The 25,071-nt window shown below is 42.8% G+C and overlaps 1 protein-coding gene across 2 annotated transcripts in view; it reads left to right on the plus strand.

The window, feature by feature from the left end:
- ncanb (neurocan b) overlaps positions 1-23,650 on the plus strand; it is a 138,434-nt gene extending 114,784 nt beyond the window's left edge. For both annotated transcript variants that reach the window (XM_089001105.1, XM_089001106.1), the window contains 6 exons: positions 781-894; positions 6,667-6,825; positions 8,815-8,897; positions 9,900-10,044; positions 14,360-14,542; positions 20,564-23,650. In XM_089001105.1, coding sequence (XP_088857231.1) covers positions 781-894; positions 6,667-6,825; positions 8,815-8,897; positions 9,900-10,044; positions 14,360-14,542; positions 20,564-20,700 — 821 coding nt within the window. In that variant the 3' untranslated portion in view covers positions 20,701-23,650. The remainder of the gene's footprint in view (positions 1-780; positions 895-6,666; positions 6,826-8,814; positions 8,898-9,899; positions 10,045-14,359; positions 14,543-20,563) is intronic.
- The last annotated feature ends 1,421 nt before the right edge of the window (positions 23,651-25,071 follow it).

Consider the following 25,071-nt stretch of genomic DNA (forward strand, 5'->3'; position numbering starts at 1 on the left):
GTTGCATGAACGCGGAAGAAAAGGTCTATTGCATTGGCCGGGAATCGAACCCGGGCCTCCCGCGTGGCAGGTGAGAATTCTCCCACTGAACCAACAATGCATGTACTTACCAATAACAGTAGTTTTTTGCTGACCGAGCACCCTGCGTTGTATTGGCAGGCGAATTGAACTCCGGGTTCCCGCATGGCAGGCCAGAATTCTCCCACTAAACCACCAATGCTCAATGTTTATGGCGCAGTGTTGATAAGATGTTGGGGTCTGCCCCAATACGCCTCTCGCAGCATAGACAGCTTTGAGCAGGACGCCTCAGCAGCAAACACAGAAAAATATTTTCATGGTTAACTCAGTAGCAAAGGCTGTGCGTCCGTTGCAGTCATTGAAAACTGCATGTGATTTGTTTTTTCCTTTAATTGGGGCGATTTAGCTTTTTCTTTGGCTTTCTCTGTACAATGCCACCTCCAAATATAGCCCGAATGATGGAATGGGTGAGATTCCACTTGTACTCGCATTGCCTTCTCTTCCCTTTGCTCTTGCAATGAACATGATGCGCTTCAGTGCATTCCCGATGACATGCAATCAATTGGCTTTAATTAGAAGTTGTTCCTTTCAGGTGCACTTTTCCTAATCTTTTGTACACATGATCTCAAGGTTTTGTTGTTGCCCCCCCCCCCCGCCCACCCCACATCTATTGGCAGGATTGTGCTGGCGTATTAGTATGCACCTTGTTACTTCACCTTAACTTGACCTGCTTCTCTCACTCTCTCTCTGTCTATCCTCCAGATGTTGATGACTGCCAGTCCAACCCCTGCCGCAATGGAGGAACTTGCATTGACGAGATCAACTCTTTTGTTTGTCTGTGTCTGCCCAGCTACAGCGGCGCCAAATGCGAGAAAGGTAACAATGACAACTGGGCAATTTCTTACATTTGTTTATTCATTTGGGCTTTACTGCTGTGTCCCCAAAGCAAAGATTTGGGGGAACCCAATTTGGATTGGATTGGATTTGCCTTTATTAGTCTCGCAGTGGAGAAATTTACATTTCAGGCGCGCAAAGCTGCACTTAGTTTTTTCTTCCCGCCCATCAATGCAGCCCAGATTCAGGCCATCGAGAACAAATAAATACGCTAATTGTCAAAATGATATTGACAGGCCAATGAGAAACCCAGTCAGGTGAAGTAAAACTATGCCGACAGTCCATAATAAGGGCAAAACACAGAATATTACTCGTAGGTGCCGTTTTAGACTTTTCCGAAGCTTGAGTATGCCATTTCTGAAACCTTTGAGGAAGAGTGGCTATTACAGTGGGCGGCTAGCTTTTCATGTTTGCAAATTACAGGGCGCATGAAAGAGAGAGGGGGAATGGGGGGAGAAGGAGAGAGAGACACACACAGAGAGAGAGAAAAAGAGAGATAGGAAGATCGGGGGAGATGGGTGGAGAATGAGAGAGACACAGAGAGAGGGAGATAGGGGGAGATGGCAGAAGGAGGGAGAGAAAGACAGACAGAGAGACAGAAAGAGAGACAGAGAGATAGGAAGATAGAGGGGACATGGGGGAAGAAGGGGAGAGAGAGACAGAGAGAGAGAGAGAATTATAGAGGGGAGATGGGGAGAAGGAGAGAGAGAGAGAGAGAGAGAGAGAGAGAGAGAGAGAGGGAGAAGGAGAGTCAGAGATAGAGAGATAGGAAGATGAGGGGAGAAGGAGAGGGACAGGGGGAGAGACACACACACAGAAAAAAAGAGATAAGGAAGATAGGGGGAGAAGGAGAGAGAAAAAGAGTGACAGAGAGAAAGATAGGAATGAGATGGGTGGGGGAAAAGAGAGAGAGAGAGAGAGGGGGGGGGGGAGGGGGGAGAGAGAGGGGGAGAAAGATACGGTGAGATGGAGAAGAAGGAGAGAGAGAGACAGAAAGACAGAGAGAGACAGAAAGAGAGAGTCGTACGACTGCTCAAGCACACCGCAGCATCGATGTGTGAGCAGGAGATGGATGAGTAAGTTATTTAGGAAAACTAATAATCAAACACTTATCGAATATCCCCCGCCCGTGTTGACGGACATGCTGGAGTGAGCGCTTTTTCTATCCTATCCACATAATCACTTCCAAATACATTTGAATCTGTCCCGAAACATAAAAAAGCTACATTTTAATTCCTTTGCGTCTCCCTTTTGGATCGTCAAATTGTTTGAAAACAATGAGGCTTAATGGAACAAGAATCCGTCCTCCCTTTGAACGAAAATAGGCGGCGGCGAAAAGGATTTGTCTTTCATTAATCTTGGGGTTTGGAGTCAATGCAACGTCGGCGCTCTCGATGGTTCGCCTTCTCCTCCTGTCTGTGGATGTTGCATTCTAAATACTCGTTCAATACATTCATATTTTTTATTTTATTTTCAACCATGGCCTGAACCGACCATGCGGGATGGGGTGCCCCCCCCCCCCCCCAAACCCGAACATGATGTGACAGTGTTTCTGATCAGTCAAATGTTCCCCCAAATAGACACGAGTCTAAAATCTATAAAAATTGCGGCGATGATATAAGTGGATTTTTATTTGTATTTTTTGTCACGTTTCCCCTCAGTCAAGATAATGAAATGATCGCCCACACTACACTCGTGTTGAATCTTAGGCTGTATTTCCAATATATGCGAGCTAATTCCCATCTTTTCTTCTCGCGTGGGCCGTTTTGAAAGACGGTGGAAAAGAGTAGAACAAAAAAAGTACAGCATTTAATGAAGTTTTCGTCAAATAAAAGTTTCTTGAGTAAGGGATGCCAAATGTGTGTTTTTTTTCTCCTTTTATGATCAAAGACACCAAATAGCCTCTCCAAAAGATTAAGCACCAAACTGAGTGCAGTGGCATGGCGGTTTGTGAGTACAAATTCACAATTTGCACCTCATTAAAATGGATGAATCGGACGGTCGATTAAAATTGGCAGATTACGTGCCTTCAAGCATTGGCCAAATGACCAACATTTCTCGATCGCTTTTACTTTTATGTACTCCAACAATTTAAAGTCGTTGTACACACGTGACAGTAATGTCACTCTTTATTGTGCACCATACTATACCTCATAAATATATTGTGAAATTTGCTGATGAGGTAATTCAACGGACCTTCATTCAAAACAGCCTTTGGTTAAAAACACAAAACAAAACAACAAAAAGAATACAGTTAAAAACCTAATGCAAAATCAGTCAAAAGGTAATTTGTTAAGTATGACGCACACAAACTACCGGCAATGCACATTGGGCAAGTATTTGTGCCGTGCAATTCATTCTGGGAACAAAAATGTTAATTTAATGTTATTTATGTATTTATTTATTTATTTATTTACAGTTTACTCCAGCTCATCGTCGCTGAATGATAATACGTAGCTGCACATAAAGCAAAAAATGTTCACCCACAACAACAAAACAATAAATTAAGAACAAAGACCATAGAAAGGGCAAAAACATCAAAAAAGAAAGTCTGAAAGCCAGACACTAAAAGTGAGTTTTAGGATAAGTTTTAAAGATGCCAAAAGGGGAACGTTCTGCATGCTGTAGAATTGGTTCGAAAACCAATTTACCATTACCACTCTTACAATTACCGTAGTTCTTTTGAACGCAGCTTTCAGACAACCCATTTGCCGCCAAGCCACCTTCACGAATCAGCAGGCGACTGTCATGTAACAAGCGAAATACAGAAGCAGTTGACTTTCATCAAAAGGTGCCATTTAAAGGACAACCGACACCATTTTTTTGTTTCCTAACTAACATCAGAAAAAACCTTTTATAGCATTTAAATACTCAAAACACGCAGGTTGATATTTTTAGTCAAATGCAAAACACCAATAAAAATGAGTTAAAGTGTCCCAAAACTACTAAAAAATGACCTCGGAGATGGTGAGTTTCACAAGGCCCCGCCCCCCTGTTCGTGACGTCACGCCAGGACGTCTTGCCTTACTCTAGAATCAAAACAATGGCTTCAGATTCGGTTAAGATGCTTGTTACTCATCCAGTTATGAATATGATTCCAATAGTTATGAAGAGGAAAGCATAAATGTTTGCAATCACGTCCTTCCGTATCAATTTGAGCCATCAGGACTCCAATGTAGCGTCCCAGAAAATGCACAAAATGGCGCCCAAGCTCCATTGCAAATGGGCTGATTTGTCTGCTGGGAATTTGTGACAACTAATATTAAATAGTAGTCTTGGTGCAACACACAACAATTCACCATCGCGTTATTTCTGTGTTTTCCTTTTAATTTTGCCATCAACACGGATCAACACGAACTTTTCAGACCAAACAAAGTATCCAAAATGCGTTGTGTGACGCTTTCTCGGTCAGGGACGTTCCAGACGTGACGTCACGTCAGGCATCCTCACCAACTCAAAAACAAGACTTCCTGAATATTCAGCGTGAGTCTTAAAACGTAAAATATAGCTCTATGCGGTGGAATCTTTGTAAAAAAACGCTCAGTCGAAGTCATTTGAAGTGATTTTACAAATTATGGACACAACTCGTCAGAAGGCGTCGGTTGTCCTTTAAGGTTTCGCAGAGGGAGGCGCAAGACCTTAGAACAAGCCTGGGGAACGGGTGAGAGAACCGATCCTTCAGTGTCTGGGAGAAAAGGCGATTTGACAGGGGACGCTCTCGTTTCAGAGTTTGTACCACCCCTTGAGTGTCACTTAAGATGATGGGAGAATCTGTCTGAAGAGTTTTCCCGTCTTCTAAACTTCACAAAGAATTCCCACACAAGTTTGAATTCCTCCTCCCCTTCAGCTCTCTTTGCTTGTTTGCCCCACGCTAACAAGGATGCGTTTGTTTTAGTGGCGAGAACCCGGACTACAAAACTGACGGCAAACAGCTCGGATTAACATTTAATGCCAAGTGATCGCCATTGCCAGATGTCATTCCAAGAGGCATTTGAATGTCTCTGAAACACCAATTTGAAATTATTTTCTTGAATATGATGCTGCCAGAACACGAAAATTGATAGTGATGAGTGCTATCTCAATTATGGGAATGGGACTGCCATATTTTTTAGCGCCATAGACCAGCAAACAAGTCCAAACTGTACAATCTGGTGTATAGCACGCAACACGTCACAGATATTAGGTCAACTTCATCAAAAACATCTGCATGGCTGCATACTGGGTATGTCATAATTTTGATTTTATTTATTGGAGTTTGGATTTATTTATATTAGCAGTTACAGGTTATTACATCTTTTTCTCTCATTGATATTTTTTTGCATCTTTTTTTTTTGGTTGTTTGAATTCTTTGTGAATATTTATAAGATGGCTTCTCCTCACAGTGTGTCAGAAAAAAAGAAAAAGAAGGACAAGTTGAATAATGTCTAAATATTTGACGATGTTGAAGTGATGTGGAGCTCGGAGGCTGCTTTCTTGTCAGCGATAGCGAGAATAAATCAGTGGAGACTAAGCCGAAGATCTGAGAGGGAAGGAAACATGCTGCTTGATCTTCCTTTCCTTCTTTCCTTGCCTTTTTTTCTTCTACGGTCTATTTCCTTTCCTGTCTTCTTGCCATATTTGTGTGCTCTTGCTATCATTTGGTCATGTGCTGAAACATGTCATGTATTGAGTCTTCAGGCCTGTCTAATTTTCTGCCATAACAAGCCACGAGAGAGACAAAGTATCATAAGCGGAAAGTGGCCTTTAAAACAAGGAGAATTTGGAATAAAGAAAAAAAATATGATAGTTACATAGTACTTGGTTTTCGACCATAATCCGTTCCACAAACCTGTTTGAAAACCGAACCTGCACTTCCCATCATAATCAATGTCAAAATTTTATTCCATTCCAAGTCTACAAAACAACTTTTTAAGCACTTAACTATTTTACAGCATAAACTGTATACACAAGTAATGATAGAGCAAGTTATTTGTAAAGTACTGTAGAAACAAACTAATATGTTCTATTTTCAACAATTTTAACATCAACATTAACATTGGAACATAAAAATCTCTCTCTCTCTCTCTCTCTCTCTCTCTCTCTCTCTCTCTCTCTGTGTTGGCACCTATCAAAGCTGTCTTTGGGCAGTAGGCGGGGGACATCCTGGACCAGTTGCTAGCCAATCACAGGACAGATTAGTTTTTCAAACCATTCTCTGCTTGCTTTAAAATCATACTTGTGCAACCATATCATTATATCAGTTTATTTTGAAATGGTTTTGTAATTCTATGCACGGGCTTTATAGCCGCCACAAATGGACCACCTGTAAAAAAAACACACAAAGAAATAAATAAAACAAGCGCACAAGGTCTCAATTCTGCATGGGGTTGAATATTTGGCTTCTACTTGAATATTCTTCAATCCCTCACCCACCCACACCTTTCCCGAACCACATGTCTACGCATACAGAGCAGCGCAGCACCATGAACAGACCCCATTTACAATTCCCAATTTGCTGATGTCGCTTCGGATTTGCAGTCCTAAAAAGCCGAGAGGCCTTCTGTGAGCTGCAGGGGAGGTCAAAAATATAACGCATGGAGTCCATGTGTCCGATTTGCACAGTGCCGCGCACACGTTTATCTTATCCAAGTGGTCATCCTGAGCGCTGTGTAATTAATCATTCAACGTTAGAAATTTAGTGTCAAAATAAGCGTATTTTCCCAAACAGCGCATGTATTTTCTTTCAACCCTTCTCCCGTTGTTTGCGCCCGACAGACACGGAAGGCTGCGAGCACGCATGGCGAAAGTTCCACGGCCACTGCTACCGCTACTTCAGCCGGCGGCACACGTGGGAGGACGCCGAGAAAGATTGCAGGGAACACAGTGGCCACCTGGCCAGTATCCACAGCCCGGCCGAGCAGGATTTCATTGGAGGTGAGTGAGAAAAAAAGCTAGCAACCACTCATTTGACGACAATGAGGTTAAAATCTTAGCGAAAGAACATAGATGGTTTGAAAGGGGGTTAAAGAAGTGATTCTTATAAAACAACAAAATCCTTCATTAAACCGGTCTGGTGGGGTGAGGTTCAATTTGGATCGTTCATACAATAGCCTGCTTAGGCAAAACAGGTTAGGCAACTTTCGCAATGCTGATGAGGGTCGTTATGCTGATGAGGTGATACCGGGGGGAGTGGGGGTAATAGGCCAGTCGTTAGTCAGGAATGTAGGAACAATCAGTGGGGCCACAGGGAGGGGTCCCCTGCCCCCCCAACCTGAGAGTAGGGACCTATCATAGCTGTGTCCGGCGCCACCATGTCTGGACATTAGGGATATATAAATGGGGCCGATACGACCAGTCAGACTTTAGTTCGCTGACGAAGCCTCTTGGATAGGAGGCGAAACGTCCGAAACCTTCACTTTTGTACAGATGACGGCTGAAGAAACCTTCTCATCGATGGACCACTCCTGTACGACTGAGAGCTTACACAGACGTATCTCTCTGAATTGACACTTTGCCTTAATTTCGATAGTTTGTTGTCTTCCTTGTGCTTTTTGTATCCTCCCATCTTCAGTAATTCCTCAATAAACAACTCAAGCGATATGCCCTCAGCCCTTTTGGCTGCTGATGTAAAGTGTTAATGACACGCCGTGTAATTTGCGTCTGTGCGATCGGTCTGGAAACAGGTGAGCGGACTTTTCTTTGTGCTAAAGCGCATTCCGCATTGACTACAGAGCAAACAAAGCCATCTGACTTTTTCGCTCCTGTTTCAAAACAGAAACAACCGTCCCACACGCATAATCACTCGAACTCCCTCGTTATTTGTTCGGCACACAAACAACAACAAAATAAAAAGCATATAATCGCCTCAAGCCTAGACGTCTACACCCCTGCAATAAGTCGATTCAGCGTCATTAGGAAGATTAATGCGCCCGCTGATGACGCTAATCAGATGCAGCGCGACGTGGAGAACGGCGCACAATGGGATTAACCCTCATCCCGCATGGAACGTCACTACTGACATTTTCGCCTCATGCGTAAACAAAAAAAAAAAGAAAAGAAAACTCATCATATTGGAAGGATTATGAAGAGAGGAGGAATGTGTGAGCACAATGAGATGTTGTCTGATTGCTTCTTAGCATTCAAGCTCACAATTCAAGACCTCTGGGCTGAATTTAGCCTACCGCATCATTTAAAGCGGTCCACTAGATCGTAAATGGATGTGTGCGTGGCTATTCATATTGGGGCGCAAATATCATAGTGGCTTCTTATGGTAATTCATGTCAGACAACGTGTATCCAAATCGTAACACAAGCTATGCGAAGGTAGCATTACCGCGCTGAACTAGCTGACGCTAGCAAACGGTATGTTGCTAGCATGGCATATTCGTCAGTGTTACGGCAAGACTAAAGTTTGGTTGTCAAGTCAATTTAATTTTAAATTGACTTGAAATTTAATATTAGTTTATCCACTTAAATTTTGTTTTGCTGCACCATAAAAAACTCATAAGTCTTTCAGTCATAAATCTGATGAAAGTGGCCTTATCAAGTCTAAAATGCGCAGATGTATTTACCAAGGTAATGGCAATGAAATACAATTAGAATGCTAATGAATAAGATGAAACAGTATGTTGGAATGTTGGATAGCAAGTTTGCCTCACAGCGCTGAGGTTCTAGTTTTCATTTTCTATCCATTCCTGTATGGAATTTCTCCTGGTCATCTGTTTTATTCCCTATTTACAAAAACATGCTAACTCCAACGCTTCTTCATTGCTTTGACATGGAGTGGCTTGTCAATCTGTGTCCTTTCCGTGTGCGACCTCGTTTGGTGAAAACTCACCCACAATGCTAATGAGGACAAGCGCACCAGAAAAAAAAGAGCGGATAAATAATCCCGACGGTCAACATTTATGCTTTTCCTGCTCAGGTATCACTCATGACAACACCTGGATCGGCTTAAATGATCGCACAGTGGAGGATGACTTTCAGTGGACTGACAAGATGGACCTGGTAAGCGCTTTTATTTTCCACTGTTTGTCACACAATCATGCAACTCAAGTTTCATTGGGAAGGCATTTGTGTTGTGCAATCTGGGTTTGAAAACAATCCCTTCAGTGATTATGTTCAAATTTGCATTTGGTTGTCAATGGACACATCATCCATTTTTTTTCTACATCCGCTCATCTGACCGCGTTTTTGACCTCGTGTTAGTCGGGTTCCACGTTCTAACGTTGGAAATGTGATGCAAGAAATAGCTCGCATCAGAGTCATACTACCACATTTCCATGATTGTGTGACAAGGAAGCAGGAAATAGTTCGACCGTATTTTCTGTTTTATAAGACACACTATTAGTAGAGTATAAGGCACGCTCCAATGAATGCTGTATTTTCAAACTTTTCCATATATAAGGCACACTGGACTATAAGTCAGTGAATTTAAAAAGTTTTCCCAATATAATATATCCATCTAAAAAAGTTTTCCAAATATAACGTACACCACCTTATAAGGCGCTACAGTAGACGCTTGGGTTATGCACGACTTCTTTTGCAGAGGGGAAATGGAGTCGGTGGCTTCTGCCAGTTGTTGTGAGACCTGTTGTGGCTCAATATGACTTCACATATAAAATATGCACCTGTATATAAGGCGCAGGGACATCTTTTGAAGAAAATCAAGGCTTTTGGGTGCGCCTTATAGACTAGAAAATATGGTAGGTTTAACCAAAACAGAGAAGACACCTGCCGGCGATTTGAAGCCGATGAGAATGTCCATTTGAATGTAATGGGATAAAATTTGAATGAAAGTCAATGGCCTGATAAGTAATCACCAATTATAGACCTATTAATTTAATTTTCAGACTTGTTAATTTAAACAAGATGGAGCTAGCCCACACAACCCCCCGGAACACTTAATGCATACCACTTTGCTGCAGGGTAGTGATTGCAGATCACTTGGTCTCCTCAAATCATCTGCAACTTTGATGAGTCTCATGTCCGTAAACCGTTTCTGTGCAGCAATATGAGAACTGGCGCTCGAACCAGCCCGATAACTTCTTTGCGGGCGGTGAGGACTGTGTGGTGATGATCGCTCACGAGAACAGCAAATGGAACGACGTACCCTGTAACTACAATCTGCCCTACGTCTGCAAAAAGGGAACAGGTGAGAAGACCAACGGGAATCTGTGGCATCACCTATTTACTGTATGTATGTATGTATGTATGTATGTATGTATGTATGTATGTATGTATGTATGTATGTATGTATGTATGTATGTATGCATGCATGCATGTATGTATGTATGTATGTATGTATGTATGCATGTATGTATGTATGTATGTATGTATGTATGTATGTATGTATGTATGTATGTATGCATGCATGGACGTATGTATGTATGGACGGAGGGACGGATGTATTTATCTGTTTGTCTATTTGTTTTTATTTATTTATTGTTTGTGTGTTTATTTATTCATGTATTTATTTTTTAAGCTTTTCATGCAAAAATAATCACAACCTTCACCAAGATTTTTTTCCTCAAGTGTTTTTATTAGACTTTAGGCATAAAAAATAAATGAAAAAATAATAATGGGAGTAGATGGCAACACAAATGAAGGTCCACGGTAGTGGTTGATGCAGAACTAAGACATTAGCGTACTGCATTTTCCATTGTATAAGGTGCACCGAAAAGCTTTGATTTTCTTCAAAAAATGACTGCGCCTTATGCGCAGGTGCACCGAAAAGCTTTGATTTTCTTCAAAAGATAACTGCGCCTTATGCACAGGTGCACCTTATATGTGAAGTAATATTGAGCCACAACAACCCACACTCTGTCTGGGAACAAATTAATTTCGTAAGCCAAGCCCCCACTGTATTAATTATATTTGGAAAACTTCATTGAAGATGTGCCTTATAGTCAGATGCGCCTTATACATCTGAAAAATACGGTAATTAATATAAGAGAAAACAGCATGTGAATAGCTGTTCACGCTAGTAACCACTGTCCCTGAAATGGTTCATGCAAAGCCACTGAGCCGGGACTTTGTGTCTGAATGTGTGTCTATGTGAGCTCCGTTTGTTTGGCCACCAGTTCAAAAATGCATCCCACCTTCCACCCAAAGTCCCCTGACATAAGCCTCCAGCTCCCCCACGCGATAGAAAATACAAACATGGTGTATCGCCTTCCAAAGCGACAGCTCGTTTACCATTTCCCTGACTGAAACTAACGCAAGTACAAGCAAAAAGGAAAGAGATTTCCCTTCCTGGGCTTGCTGTTGCATCGCATCACCAGACTATAGTCAGTCTCTTCCAATCACGGCAACCTTTTCATCATCCCACAAAGCTTCTCATCACTCCCACTAAGCTGCATGTTAAATTAACGTGTGCACTCGCCAGCCCCATGCCGAGAATCCTCTCGTTCAGCGTTTCAAGGACAAATTCTCTGTTGGTCACTAAGAGACTGGTGAATGGGTTCTCCAGTACTTTTATATAATTTTCCGTTTTTTTTTAAAGAAAGTGGAGGGGCCATAGATGTTTGTAATTTTGAACATGGAATTTTTTTGACTGTTACTGTCATAGAGTGGAGGGAGTGGCACACCAGTCTTTTCAGTCCCAATGAAAGCCCAGTCTAGTATTTAAGGACTTCCAAGGTACCAAATCTGTGAGGTTATTGGTCATCATCATCAACACACAAAAGTTGCCCAAAACCACTGATGAAAAAACATTGCGATGCATGTAAACATAGGCACGAAAAACAGCCGTTCACGTTATAAATCATGTCATGCATTTCAAACTGATCTCAACGCGGTTACCTTCAGGGTATAAGTACACAACACGACAGCTGCATTAACAATGACGAAGATAAGATAAGAAAAAAATACATTTCATGACAAAATCTAGCCATCTTTCACAGGCCACAGTTGTAACATAGCAGCAACATTCGGATAAAACAGATGATATCACTCGGTGTGAAAAAAAATGTGGGTCTCACACTGTCAGAATTGTGATGTGGTTATGGTCAGCATCACAAAAACAAAAGCAATATTCACATTTTGTATTAAAAAAACAGCATTAATAGAAACAAAAAAGCCACCAAGAAACCATCGAGTGATCCAAAAGGATCTCAAATGTGCCATGAAATGTTCCTCCTTTTTATAATAATAAGTGAGTCTGTCTAGGGAGCGCCTGGAACACCCACAAAGATCAAGCGTAGCCCCTCTGAGTATTTTAGAAAATAAATTGTTATGATCTCTCTGTAAGAAATCAAGTTACACTTAAGCTCTCTTCCCCCCTTTGGGCCATATCTGCTATTACATAAGTGCTGTCATAAGTCATTTTAATGACATTTTCCCTTATGCCCACCTCAATACTTTTTCTATTTCCCCGCACTGTTAGAAATCTTTCAGCAGCGCGCCAGTGTGAAGTTTATAGAAAATCAAGCCTCCCAGCGTTTTATTTGCGTCTCAAGTGTGGGTGAGCCATCGTACTCTTTGCGCTCTGCGATGCGTTCAAATTTGAAACCTTGAACGACACATTTCATCCGACTTATTGTTTTCCTCTTGCGGCGTCTCTTAATGAGGTTTTCAGACAAGGACAACCTTAGCGTCTCTCATAAATTAGGCTGATACTGACACAAAGTCACTCCTTCAAATGAGGAGTGGTATGATTAAGAATAACCTCTGTGATTGGTGTCTTCCTATTCCACGCAGATTTTGTGATGTCGTTTGCCCATTTATTTTCCAACTCCTTTTCCTCTATGTGGTATCGGTGACTGCTTGGATGGATGTCTGGAGTCGAGCATGAGGTCAGGAGAAACCTCTAGTGAGCTTGCATGACTATGGAGAGATAATGTCTTCTGTATTTGGTGCGAATGGATTGATAGCATGTGCCTACGGGGAGTAGATGGAAAAGGTGGTGGGAAGGATGTTAGGGGTCTAGTCGGATTTTCCTTGCCCCTGCCTGGGTTCTTGCGGTGTACAAATCCTCAAGAGTGGGTAAGGTGGTGCCAATTATTTTTTTTCCTAGCCGTCCTAACCGCCCGTTTCAGTTGGATTTTGTCTTTTTTTTGTGGCGGCCCCAAACCAAACTATGATGGAGGAACACAGAATTGATTCGGTGGATCCTGTGTGGAACTGTCTGAGCGCCACCTGTGGCAACAAGACCAGGAAGCACATTGTCTGCTGGGCCCTTTTCAGGATGGAGTTGGTAATGACCTCCATGTCATACCTGTCATCAAAAGTCTCACTGAAAAGTCTGAAAAGTGCGCTACTTCGTCAGCAAACTGTTTGCTGACGAAGTTTCTTGGATAAGAAGCGAAACGTCCGACACCTTCAAAGAAGTACAGATGCCGGCTGAAGAAACCTTTTCATCGATGGACCACTCCTGTACGACTGAGAGCTTACACAGACGTACTGAAAAGAGGAGTACAATGCTAGCTTCCTAAATCCAAATCAATGATGGGTAGTGGCATGAACAAGGAGTTGAGGAAGTTTGATATCATTGTGATGGATCTTTTGATGGACCTTTAAAGGACAACAGACGCCTCCGGACAAGTTGTGTCCATAATGTAAACAAATGTAAAATGTGTGTCAGAAATGTAAGATCACTTCAAAGGACTTCTACTGAGCGTATTTTACAAAGGTTCCACCGCATATAGCTATATTTTATGTTTTAAGACTTGCACGGAATATTCAGGAAGTCTTGTTTTTGAGTTGGTGACGATACCTACCGTGACGTCACGGTAGGTATTGTCACTGACCCAGAAAGTGACACACAATTCATTTTGTGTACTTTATTTGGTCTGAAATCTTGGTGTTGATCCGTGTTGATGCCGAAATAAAACACATAAATAACGCGTTGGTGAATCGTTGTTTGTTGCACCAAGACTACTATTTGATACGAGTTGACACAAATTCCCAGCCTACAAATCAGCCCATTTCCAACGGAGCTTGGTTGCCATCTTGTGCATTTTCCGGGACGCTACATTGGATTCCTGACGGATCAATTGATACAGAAATACTTCTTTAATCAATTGCAAACATTTATGCTTTCCTCTTCAGAACTATTTGAATCATATTCATAACTGGATGAGTTACAAGATGATTCTGATTCTGAGAAAGCATCATCTCAGAATCTGAGTTTCCGAATCAAGTTTTGATTCTCGAGCAATGCAAGATGTCTTGGCGTGACGTCACGAACAAGGGGGCGGCACCTTCTGAAACTGGTCATTTCCGGTTTCATTTTGAAGAAGTTTTGGGACACTTTAAGTCATTTTTATTGGTGTTTTTCATTTGACTAAAAATACCAGCCTTCGTGTTTGGCCTTTTTTAGATGTTATAAAACGTTTTTCTGATGTCAGTTAGGAAACAAAAAAATGGTGTCGGTCATCCTTTAAGACCGCCAGTATCAAAAAATTAACCTCACATAAATGATTGTGACCAGCGTGGCTTTCACTGTCGTCTTGTTTTTGGTTCCTCAGTTCTCTGCAGTGCCCCCCCTCAAGTGGAGAACGCTTTCGTAGTTGGCCGGAAGCGCTCTCACTATGACATCCACTCGTCTGTGCGCTACCAGTGTGTGGACGGCTTCCAGCAGCGCCACGTACCAACAACAAAGTGCCGTGCCAACGGCAAGTGGGATGAACCAAAAATCAAATGCACAAAATGTAAGTTGTTTTTTTTCTCCCCCCAAGCAATTCTAGCAGCTACTTCATTTTTTTAAACTCTGCTTTCATTTTGTTTGTTATGATTACTCCATCCAACCATTCATGATCCAGTCAAACACTTTTATGAGGATACAAAAAAGCATTTATTTTATTTGTTTTTAAAACAATAATTAGACTTCAATAATATATATGTCAAGGGAACTTGACATATAGAGTGGATGCTAAACCAAACTGAAAATTAAAGCTGCAATCAGCAATCAACTTTTATATTCATGCCGAATCCTCGAATAATTTCCACCAACATTACGTGATGTAGTCGGGGGGGGGGGGGGTGGCATTTGAACATCCTCATATGTCTAAGATACCTGCTTTTAATTGAAATTCCCCCAAAATTGCTGTATCAATTCAAAACGACAGACAGTTCCTGTTGATTTTGGGCTATGGCTCCAAATCCACAGGATTGTGTGTCGATTTGTGAAACTGGTTTGTTTTTCTAACTTTCCAGCGGCCACGACTGAGGGGGAAGTTGAAATAATAGCAAAATAGCCCCCAAAGACAGTTTTACTTAGCAAATATGATTTTTTTTGTCAGCATCTCTCTTGTCAATAGACCACTACAAATGTGTCACCGTTATGCTGTAAAACAAACAAAGCTGCCATTTTTGAAGATTTTATTGTCCTTCAAAAACCATTCTTCCCCTCAATTAGTTGTTTTTTTTCTGAATGCGGAAAACTTGAGTCATCTTCTGGATGGAACGTGGCGGCTCGCTTTGATGACTCACCATGAAATTCAAAAGATCAGAGCAGCACTACGCATCTTTCCTGCTACTCCGTGTTAGCGCTTCTGAAGATTTTAACCCTTTCACAGATTATTCCAGTGGACAGCTTCTCCTAAATACAACGTTAGAGTTCATGAAAGGGTTAATTGGTGTTTGTCTACCACCCATCAAAATGTTCATCCAATGATTTATTTCTATGCTACATATTTCCTGCCCCTTATTTCTTTCCAAATACACAACGTTGTCCCAAATCCATTCCCAAAAGACGCTCCTGACAGTTTTCACTTTATAACCTTTCAGCAAAATAATGATTGCTCTCTTCAAAGGACAGATAAAGGATACACGCACCACAATTCCACCCGAATGTCATTTCACTGATGAAAACACGGAATAATGGCACCTCTGTCAAAAAGTGAATAAGATTGCTTTTTCCTGAGGCACTTTATAGTTTTTTTTTTTTTTTTTTTTTTTTTGTCCTCCCCCTTAATTCTACGGCCCAGAGTTATTACGCCCTTATCGTTGATTGCATACAGCATTTCTTTGTTAATAACATGCAGGAAGGGACATGGAGGACATTTGGCAGTACAGCCTGGGAAGAAGCTTATGAGTGAGCAGCCCATCCATGACTAGCACCACTTATGTAACACATGTTCTCTCAGTTTTGGGGTGGAGGGGGATTGGGGTGGTCTTCTGACCTCTTCATAACACTATTTTCGACTTCAAACCTGTTGCTTCCTAAGTATATTATAAATAGTAATTTGCAGTATTTTAAGTACATTATTGTACAAAGTCATGATATAATTTAATGAAATGTAAAGAATTTGGGCAAGTTTGGGCATCATAATCATTTCATGGGTAAAACCCAAAGTGAAGGCAGCGTCTGAGCAACTACAAAGACCGACCACTCAGTTGTAAGTGACCAATACTTTTGTTTATCATCATCGCATAATAAAAAATGGTCTCATCGTTAGCTTTTGAACCTCAAGCTATCCGCCTTCTGAATGCAACAAAAACAAAAGATGTGACCTCGCCGTTCCAATACTTGTGTGTGTGTGTGTGTGGGGGGGGGGGGCTATATACACATACAGTTTGGCTTGATTAAATCACTCCATGTATTTGGATTTCTTTATTTTACTTTTTTTGTGTCTATAAATATATATTAAGATGGCGCCCCCCTGTGTGGCTGCCTCCACAGCAGCTCTTTCCCTTTCTTGTCTACTTTTTCACTTCTTTACTTTTCCGTTTTTGTTTTGCCTGATCTCGCTCCATAAACCTACGGAGAGGAGATGGGCATCTTTTCTTTTGCTCATCGCCGTTATTTTTTACTTTTTCATCGCTCCTGTGAACGGGGAATCCACGCGCACGCGGAATCCCATTGTTTACAGTCGAGACCAGCTACTAGCGTGGCGGGCTAATAGCGGACTAGCGGCCGCCGCACCAGACATCCCCGATGAATTGAAGAGGAGGAAACGAGGATGTCGGGCCGGGAAAGATCGCCGCAAAAGAACGAGGAAATACCGACACGTTCTCCCGTCCGTCATCATGGGGAACGTGAGATCGCTCCCAAATAAAATGGACGAGCTCGCGGCGCTAACGCGACATCAGAGGGAGTACCGGGAAGCCAGCTTGCTACTCGTCACGGAGACATGGCTTTCGGCAATCACTCCGGACGCCCACGCTGAGTTGGAGGGCTTCCAACTCGTACGAGCGGACAGAAATGAAGGCAGCGGTAAGCAGAAAGGAGGGGGGATTGCTGTATTTGTGAATGACAAATGGTGCAATCCTGGGCACATCACGGTGAAGGAAAAACTTTGCACTCGGGACATCGAGCTGCTAGCCGTTAGCCTTCGGCCGCATTACCTGCCACGGGAATTCTCACACGTCATAGCCGTGACGACGTACATTCCCCCTACGGCAAATGGCGGCGCTGCCTCCGATGCCCTCATATCTGTTGTAAACAAGCTGCAAACCCAGTCCCCCAACGCCTTGTTTATCATCTCAGGGGACTTCAATCACATTTCCCTGAAATTCTCCCTCCCAACATTCACACAGTATGTAACTTGTGCCACCAGAGACAATAACATATTGGACCTATTTTATTCAAACGCCAAGGATGCATACAAACCCTCCCCCCTCCCCCCTCTCGGAAGAGCAGACCACAATATGGTTTATCTCAAGCCTGTGTACAAACCCCTTGTCCAGAGGCAACCAGCTGTGACCCGCACGATCAAAAGATGGTCCACAGAAGCTGAAGAAGCTCTGCGGGACTGTTTTGATTCAACCAGGTGGGAGCTCTTTACTGAGATTCATGGGGAAGACATTGACTCACTCACCAACACCATCACAGACTACATTAACTTTTGTGAACAAAACACCGTACCCATCAGGACTGTGCGGTGTTTTGCCAACAACAAACCATGGATTAATCCCGACATAAAAGTCCTCCTGAAGGAGAAGAAAAGGGCTTTTGTGTCGGGCAACAGAGAGGAACTGAAGGCCGTGCAGATCCAACTGAGGAGGAAGATCAGAGAGGGGAAGAAGGCCTACAGGATGAAAATGGAGGAGCAGCTGCAAGCCAGCAATGTCGCTGGTGTCTGGAAGGGCCTGAAAAACATCTCAGGCCACAAAAGCCCAGTGACATTGAACGAAAAAGACAAGGACTGGGCAGATGAACTCAACCGCTTTTTCAATCGGTTTGACAAGACGCCAGCCGCCCCCGGCCCACCGTCAACTTCACCTGTAGCTGCACCTGCACCAACTCTCACTGTGGCCTTACCCTCCCTGCCCCCTCTCACGACCAGCTTTCCACAACCAACATCTGCCCTCCCAACCGTTGCCACACCCTCAGCCGCCACTCTGCCTCCTGGTTCCTGCCTGTCTGTCACAACTGCGCAGGTGAGGAACCAACTGAGGAGGATGAAGGTGAGGAAGGGAGCAGGTCCGGATGACATCAGTTCCCGACTCCTCAAGACCTGCTCCGACCAGCTGTGTGACATTGTCCAGCACTTGTTCAACCTGAGCCTGAAGCAGGGCAGAGTTCCACAGCTGTGGAAAACGTCATGCCTGGTCCCAGTGCCCAAGATTGCCAACCCCAAAGAGCTCAACAGCTACAGACCGGTGGCGCTGACGTCTCACCTGATGAAGACGCTGGAGAGACTCGTCCTCACCCACCTGCGACCGCTGGCAAGCTCATCGCTGGACCCGCTGCAGTTTGCCTACCAGCCCAGCATCGGTGTGGAGGATGCCATCATCTACCTCCTCCATACGGCGTTGCTGCACCTGGAGAATGCTGGGAGCACGGTGAGGATCACATTCTTCGATTTCTCCAGTGCCTTCAACACCATCCAGCCCAGTCTACTGGGGGACAAGCTGCAGCATGCCGGAGTCGACCATCACCTCACATCCTGGATTACAGACTACCTCACAAACAGGCCACAGTACGTGAGGGTAAAGAACTGTGAGTCGGACAGGCTTCTCTGCAGCACCGGAGCGCCGCAGGGAACAGTCCTGGCTCCATTCCTCTTCACCCTCTACACCTCGGACTTCAACTACAACACCCCAACCTGCCACCTTCAGAAGTTCTCTGACGACTCAGCTATTGTCGGCCTCATTACAGAGGGAGACGATAGGGAGTACAGGGGACTGACAAAGGACTTTGTGGACTGGTGCCAGCAGAATCACCTCCAGATCAACACTGGCAAAACCAAGGAGCTGGTGGTGGATTTCTGCAGGAAACAATCGTCACCTGCACCATTGAACATCCAGGGTTCGGACATTGAGAGGGTGACCTCCTACAAGTACCTGGGTGTTACTCTCAACAATAAACTGGACTGGACAACAAACACGGATGCCCTAATCAAAAAGGGACAGAGTCGCCTCTTCCTCCTCAGGAAACTGAGGTCTTTTGGAGTTCAGGGGTCACTCCTAAAGACTTTCTATGACTCTGTGGTGGCATCAGCCATCCACTATGGCATTGTCTGCTGGTCAGGCAGCATCACCACCCGGGACAGAAAAAGACTGGAGCGCTTTGTCAAGCGGGCCAGTTCTGTCGTGGGCTGCTCGCTGGACTCTCTTGAGGAGGTGGGCAACAGACGGACGCTAGCTAAACTAAAAGCTATGACGGACAGCCCCTCCCACCCCCTCCTGCCCATCCTGACAGCTCTGGGTAGCTCCTTTAGCCAGAGACTATTACACCCGCGCTGCAAGAAGGAGAGGTACCGCCGCTCGTTCCTACCGACTGCTGTCAGGCTTCACAATTCCCAATGATCACATGTGAAAAAAAACAAAACAAAAAAAAAAAAAAACTGGACACTTGTAAATATGGGTTGTTGCAATATATCTTAATGCATCTCTTGATTCTGCACTATGTACAGTCTTGTTTATAGAACGGTTTTTGCACATCTACATTTGCACAGTATACAGTTGACATTTTTATTTTGTTATGCTTAGAATATCTTGTTTTCTATCCTTTCACTCCCACCCCAACCCCATCCCTCTTCAATTGCTGCTGTGGACTGCAAATTTCCCCATTGCGGGACGAATAAAGGTATTCTGATTCTGATTCTGATTCTGATTCTGATTCTGATATCTGATGTCATTTATGTAAGGCAATTAAAAGGTTTCTTCAGCCGTCACTTGTACTTCTTTGAAGGTTTTAGATGTTTCGCTCCTCATCCGAAGAGCTTTGTCAGCAAACTATAGTTGTGCTGGGAACTCTGGCCCTTCTGCTGCTTTGTAAAACAGCAAAATCCTTCACTAAATTGCCATGGTGGTTTCAAGTTTAATTTAGACCGTGCTTCCAACAGTATTCTGTGGTCGTTTCCTCCTAGGCTTAGTCAATGCTAATGAGGTGATCCCAGAGCTAATGGGGCAATGAGTGCCATGTACAGGACATTAGAGGTGATCAGACAGCACAAAAGAAGTCATCAGATTAGCTTCAGGGAGTTGTCTACTACTCCCCCAACCTTAGAGCAGAGAACTATCAGAGCAGAGGACTGGCACTGCCACCTCTGTCCATTAGAGATACATATAGAGCCAAAGTTACCAGCACAACTTTAGTTCACTGACGAAGCTCTCTGGATGAGGAGCGAAACGTCCGACACCTGCAAAGAAGTACAGATGACGGCTGAAGAAAAGTTTTTATCAATGGACCACTGAGCCTCCACAGACGTATTTATGTTAGGTGATTTGTTGATCCTGGCTTCGTTGTATCTGTTCCATCCACACCCCCACCCCTCTCACAGCAGCCAGACAAGCCCACCGGTACCGGCGCCACCACCACAACCACCACCACCACAAGGGCAGACAGGAGCGGCGAAAGCACAAGCGGCACGGCCACCGAATCGGCGGCCACCACGGCCTCAAGCCAGGCCAATTCTGAACCAAACGAGAAACAAACAAAAAAAAAACATGACATCTCTTCTTCTCTTCTCCACTCGTTCTTTCATGCATCTTCTTCCTATTTCTCACACCCCTTCTCCATCAGTCCTTTCCTACGCCAGAGTCCAACTGTATCATCGGAAATTCCCGGATGGGAGACGCTCCCTTCCGTTTCTCCTTGATACGTTTCCTTGCGGTTTTCTTGTCACTCACACGCAATTGAGTACAAGATGGAAATAGGATCTTTTTGTTTTTATTTTCTCGGCTCTCTGGGTTTACTGTTTAGTCTTTTCTTGTGTGTGAGTGTGATTCGGGTCCATCACATGTCCGTCATTCAGAAAATTGTAAAACCGTTCCATATTGTTCCAAAAGCATTTTTTTATACTTCAAAATAAAAGGTTGACCGAAAAAAAAGCCAAAAAAATGACATTTTTTTTGCAACAGGTCACACTTAATTTAACTACTACCCAGCATTTCACGCTCATCTGTCAATCAAGGTGCCTCACGTCACCCGACAGTACTTGCAAGATTTATTGTGAGGTTTTTTGCAACACAGATTCACCTCTTTATGCAATTGTTTTTTTGTCTTGTCTCATCATTTGCTGAAAATGTCTTTTTTTTCTGTTTTTACACTTATGTCAAAGCCTTGTAAAGTAACGTGTTGCATTTTGTGGCATCCTGATGCCGAGGAACTTTGTAGAAGTGATTTGAGGAGCTTTCAAGTAGCGATTTGACGGCATCGATTTTCAAATGCAAACTTACAATATTGCCAGTGGGCTACCCTATACTATTTAGATGCAGCTTTGATGCCATCTTGTGGCAATTTGGTCCAAAGGAACTATGTCGAAGTAGGTTGAGGAGATCCGTGCATTGATTTGCTGTCATCTTGTGACTTTTATAAGCAGCTTTTAAGGGAGAATGGTAATAGCTGGCACATTTTCACGGTTCGCAGCAGGACCGGGTCCCTAACACGATACTACTTTTTAATTTTGACATTGCCCTGGTGCTGTCTTGTGACGTTTTCAGAAAATACTTGGCACAGAAATTGAAAGCAAACTAAAAAGTATGAATCTGTACATAAAGGCTTGTTTTTGTGTTAAAAGGAATTGTCGCCACCCCGATATGTATTTCATACGTCACACCAGGTAGAGGCTCCAATGTTATACTAGTGTCTTTTTGTGTCATGCTGTGTGAAATATTTGCCATGCCAATTGTCATTTGTTTCTGTGTGCAAGGCACAAAGGGGTGTACGTGTGTGTCTGTGTGAGTGAGCAAGTGCACACATGCCTATATTGGCGACACACTCAGTTGAATCAAAAGTCAAAGAAGATACAAGTCAAAAAAGATACAAGCATTTTGCTCTGTCGTTTCTGACAATTTGCTGCCCCCCCAACTCTAAATTCCACAGCTAAAACTTCAGTTTGTGGATTAAGTCCACCTCACTGACTGTTGTATTTCTTATTCTCGCCTGATAGCTTTTTTTAAACCCACCTTTCACTTATTTTTAATCTCTAGTGCTGAGAAGACACAAGAATGCAAGCCCTGATTTAACTCACAGCCTGGTTCCAAAAAAAACTTTCATGCTCCCAATTTTGTTCCATTGGATTACTTCAACAATTCGCAATCTACCAATCAACGAGCAGAAAGCTTATCTGCGTCCTACATTACGGGCCTGGGACACCACCAAAAGGTTGCTGAAAAGACTGCCTCTTCTTAGAGCGTCCACCGAGATTTCTAACTGTTTGCCCGCACCTCTATCACTTTAATTAATCTCTGCGTGTTTAATTAACAAAACAGATTATCTGTAGTACCCTCAACCCCCCTCCTTGGTTCATGAATCAGTTTAATGGGCGCGCAGAGGAAAAGGTCCACCCAAGTCAATCTAGCCAATCGTCAGGATCAGGCCAACACAAGCAAAAACGAGCATTTTTAATTCAAGTTTATCTCTGAGCAGGAAAACAAGCAAAGACTAGCACTCCTCGTGGTATTCAGGATGGAGATCTGCCTGTGAAAAATTCATAGAATTATGGCGGGGGAGGGTGTGTTTCTTTGTTTTTGACAAAATAAAACAAATGGCATTTTTCCCCCTTCAAGTTATCATATGACCGGAAAAAAACAACGTTTTTTCTTGAGAAATAATGTAATGGTTTGAAAGCACATATTCCAAGATTTTTTTTCTCAAAAAACAATTTGTAATCTGATGAAATGCACATTTATCACACACAAAGGTTTCCGTTCATCAAACTCATTTTAATATCAGAGTTACAACCAATGTTAACTTCATATTTTTTTTGGGATTAACATGCGAATCAAACCTCTGAAGATGGAGGTCACTGATTCGCTGTGGCGACCCCTAAAGGGAAAAGCCAAAAGGAAAAGAAGAATTGGTTGATTACCAAAATTTGGCATCGGTGTCACAAAATCCATATTAGTCAGTTTGTCCTATAAAGCATAATTATACGCTTTCAATATTAAGCCTTTGTTCTTGGGTGAAAAAATCTCAATGTGAATTTCTTGACATTTTTTTCCCTCAAATCACAATTTGATTGGATTTTTGCTTCATGTGTGTTTTTAAAATGATGTACAATTTTGAATTTGGTCTCCTAATATTGCAACATAAGCATAAGTAAAATGTTGGGTTTCGTAAAAAAAAAAGGCACATTCATTCTCGGAATACATGTATATGGCTGGAATATAACGGCATGGAATAAATACATTTATGTGCAGGTTTAAAATGTTTGTCATGTAAATTAATGTTTTTTTAACTCTATGTGGCTCATTATTATGCAGCCGTTTTTTTTAACAAGATGAAAAGTAGAGCCCGTAATTGTGTTAGTGTGTGTATGTATTTATTCATATTTTTGGACGTGTGCTCATGATTTTCAGTCCAGTCATTGTATTTTCTTTTTCAGCCAAGCGACCATTAAAGAAAACCTTGTTTAGATCTGTAATTTTGGTCTGTCACTCTTATTATTTGCATTTATTTATTTATACTATTAACAGACATCTTCACATGCTCAACCTTTGAAGGTGGTGGCGACTTAGGAGTAAGAATCATGTAAATGTGCACAATGTTTTGTGGGAAAAGTGAAACACAAAAAAAAATATTTGGCTTTTAAACAGAAAGTGAGATGGAAGAAAATAAAACACAGATTCAATACAATATGAACATTGCAATTAAGCAAAGCTAACGTAAATAGCCCAAAGGACAGTGGCGAACGAACAGAATTTAAAATGTGTAATGCTAAACGTGTTTGTGGATCGTAAAACGAGCTCGCTGCAAGCAATGCAGTGCAACATCTCTCATCTCATCTCATTTTCCGTACCGCTTATTCCTCATTAGGGTCGCGGGGGTTGCTGGAGCCTATCTCACCTGTCTTCGGGCACGAGGCGGGGGACATCCTGAATTGGTTGCCAGCCAATCGCAGGGCACACAAAGACATACAACAGTCACTCTCACACTCACACCTAGGGACAATTTGGAGTGGTCAATCTGCCTGCCATGCATGTTTTTGGAGTGTGGGAGGAAACCGGAGGACCCGGAGAAAACCCACGCGGGTCCGGGGAGAACATGCAAACTCCACACAGGGAGGCCGGACCAGGACGCGAACCGGCGACCTCTGCACTGTGAAGCCGGTGTGCTAACCACTCGACTACCGGGCCGCCTGCAGTGCAACATGAGCAATTTAATTAATTTCGTCAAGCAGAGGGTAATCTCCAAAATCAAAACTAAGTACGGTATCATGGGTTCTTTTACAACCAATTGACCAAACAGCACACTTTTTCGCCCTCAGCTGTGTAAAGTCCGTCACGTATGTTTAAGGCTGACAAGTTTTATTTCAATTTGGTTTTAAGAAACCTATTGGAAATAATTCAATTAATAACCTGTCGATTTTAAATTCACTTGACAAGCGTGTGGTAACACAGTTAGCATATGGGCTAAAACGGCACGACTCTCGACTCGGGGGTGGTCAAATGACGAATACCCGGACAAGAACCAATGATGCCAGTGTCCATGTGCGATCATTCGGTGAGTAGTGTACTTTATCTTAATGCCCAGTACAACATGAATGATCATTTTATTCTCCCACCTACATCAATAACGTTGGCCGATCCATATGCTAACTTAATCAGCATGTAGCTGAAACCATCAGGGCTGATTACTTGGATGGAAATTTACCAGATGAAAACGTTTCATAAAACATCAAGTTAGTACATTAAGGCTTTATGAAACCATTTTAAATTGTTTCCAATGCGAAAATTGTGTTAGTGTTTTTTTTGTCTGGAAATGTATTTCAGATCATTCGTTGTTTGTTTTTCTCATGTTATCTCGGTATGAAGTAGACACGAACTGCCATTTTTGTTTTAGCCT

This window comes from Hippocampus bargibanti, linkage group LG07 (assembly GCF_051943395.1).
Source record: "Hippocampus bargibanti isolate YZ-2025 linkage group LG07, ASM5194339v1, whole genome shotgun sequence".
NCBI classification, from domain to species: Eukaryota; Metazoa; Chordata; class Actinopteri; order Syngnathiformes; family Syngnathidae; genus Hippocampus; species Hippocampus bargibanti.